Here is a 2,216-nt window from a genome sequence, read left to right as displayed (position 1 = left end):
CGAGTGGTGGGGCAGGTGGAACTCGGTCCCGTGGGGCGGAGAAGGTTTCCTGCCCCATAGGATGGGGGAAGAACTTCTGCCCCATAGGATGGGGAGGAATTCCTGCCCCATAGGGTTAGCAGAGGATCTCCTGCCCCATAGGATGGGGGAAGAACTTCTGCCCCATAGGGTTAGTGGAGGAACTCCTGCCCCGTAGGATGGGGGAAGAACTCCTGCCCCATAGGATGGGGAGGTGATGAGACACCAAGTCAACATCAATCTCTAGCCCCACGGCAGTCCCCAGCCCCACGGCTGTCCCTGATCCACGGCTAGATCCAGCCCCACAGATATGCCCAGAACCAAGGATGTTCCTGCCCCATAGATATCTCTGCCCCACCGCTATCATCTGCCCCATGGTTATCCCTGCCCCACAGCTAGCCCTGCCCCACAACTGTCCCTGCCCCATTGCTAGCCCTGACCCACAGCTTTCTGTGCCCCACAGCTATCCTCGACCCACAGCTAAACGTGACCCACAGTGATCCCCGACCCACATCTATGCCGGCCCCATCACTCTCCCTGACCCACAGACTTCTGTGCCCCACAGCTAGCCCTGCCCCACAGCTATCCCAGCCCCACAACTCTCCCCAACCCACAGCCAGCCCTGACCCACAACTAGCCCTTGCCCCATGGCTGTCCCCAGCCCCACGGCTGTCCCTGCCCCACATCTATCCCTGCCCCACGGCTATCCCAGACCCACAGCTCTCCCTGCCCCACAGCTATCCCCGACCCACAGCTATCCCTGACCCCACAGGTTACCGTGACCCACAGCTGTCCCAGCCCCACAGCTATTCCCAACCCATGGCTATCCCTGCCCCACAGCTAGCCCTGCCCCACAGCTAGCCCTCAACAACAGCTATCCCTGACCCATGGCTATGCCTGCCCCACAGCTAACCCCGACCCACAGCTCTCCCTGCCCCACAGCTCTCCCTGCCCCACAGCTAACCCCGACCCACAGCTAGGTCTGACCCCACAGCTCTCCCTGCCCCACAGCTATCCCAGACCCACAGCTGTCCCTGACCCATTGCTAGCCCTGACCCACAGCTTTCTGTGCCCCACAGCTATCCCAGCCCCACAGCTAGCCCTGCCCCACAGCTAGCCCTCAACAACAGCTAACCGTGACCCACACCTATTCCTGCCCCACAGCTATTCCCAGCCCCATGGCTATCCCCGACCCACAGCTATACTGGCCCCTCAGCTATCTGTTGCCCTATAGCTATCCCTGCCCCACAGCTCTCCCTGCCCCACAGCTAACCCCAACCCACAGCTAGCCCTGCCCCACAGCTAGCCCTCAACAACAGCTAACCGTGACCCACAGCTATCCCTGCCCCACAGCTATTCCTGCCCCACAGCTATTCCTGCCCCATGGCTAGCCCAGCCCCACAGCTATCCTTGACCCACAGCTATCCGTTGCCCTATAGCTATCCCTGCCCCACAGCTATCCCAGCCCCACAGCTATCCGTTGCCCTATAGCTCTCCCTGCCCCACTGCTCTCCCTGCCCCCCACCTCTCCTCAGCCCCACACATCGTCCACCCCATTTCTAAGTCCACGCGGAAGATTCGGGCTCAATTCCGGCGATTTTGGGTCAACACCCCAGACCCTGGCGCCAATGGTTGGATTTTTGGGTCCGTACCGGAGATTTTTGGGTCCGGGACGGATCCTCGAGGATGATGCTGGAATTTTGGGTCCAAATGGGTCATTTTTGGTCCATCCTGCTGCCCTTCCATCTGTGGTGGAATTTTGGGGTGAATTCCAGAGGGTTTGGGTCCATCGCGGTGATCTTGGGTCTGTCACGGTGATTTTGGGTCCACGAGCGACATTTTGGGGTCTATAATGGAAATTTGGGGTCCTTCATGGAGGCCTCAAGCCTTGATGGCATTTTTGGGTCCATAATAGCTATTTTTGGGTCATAACTATTTTTGGGTCCGTAATAGGTATTTTGGGGTCCATACTGGATTTTTTGGGTCCATAAAGAGGATTTTTGGGTCCATAATGGAGATTTTTGGGTCCAAAAATGAAGATTTTGGGGTCCATACTGGATTTTTTGGGTCCATAAAGAGGATTTTTGGGTCCAAAATGAGGATTTGGGGATCCACAATGAAGTTCTGGGTCCGTAATGAAGATTTTTGGGTCCATAATGGAGATTTGGGTGTCCAAAATGAAGATTTTTGGGTCCATA

General features: G+C 57.2%; 1 gene segment (V, D, J or C); it reads left to right on the top strand.

Moving 5' to 3' along the window:
* The first annotated feature begins 1,646 nt into the window (after nt 1–1,646).
* LOC104834223 overlaps nt 1,647–2,216 on the top strand; it is a 20,124-nt gene continuing 19,554 nt past the window's right edge. Inside the window, 1 exon segment of the C gene segment in view lies at nt 1,647–1,683. Coding sequence covers nt 1,647–1,683 — 37 coding nt within the window.

This window comes from Haliaeetus leucocephalus, unplaced genomic scaffold, assembly GCF_000737465.1.
Source record: "Haliaeetus leucocephalus isolate CR32 unplaced genomic scaffold, Haliaeetus_leucocephalus-4.0 Scaffold320, whole genome shotgun sequence".
Lineage (NCBI taxonomy): Eukaryota > Metazoa > Chordata > Aves > Accipitriformes > Accipitridae > Haliaeetus > Haliaeetus leucocephalus.
Note: the sequence above shows the minus strand (reverse complement) of the source record. Positions and strands in the feature narration are given on the sequence as shown.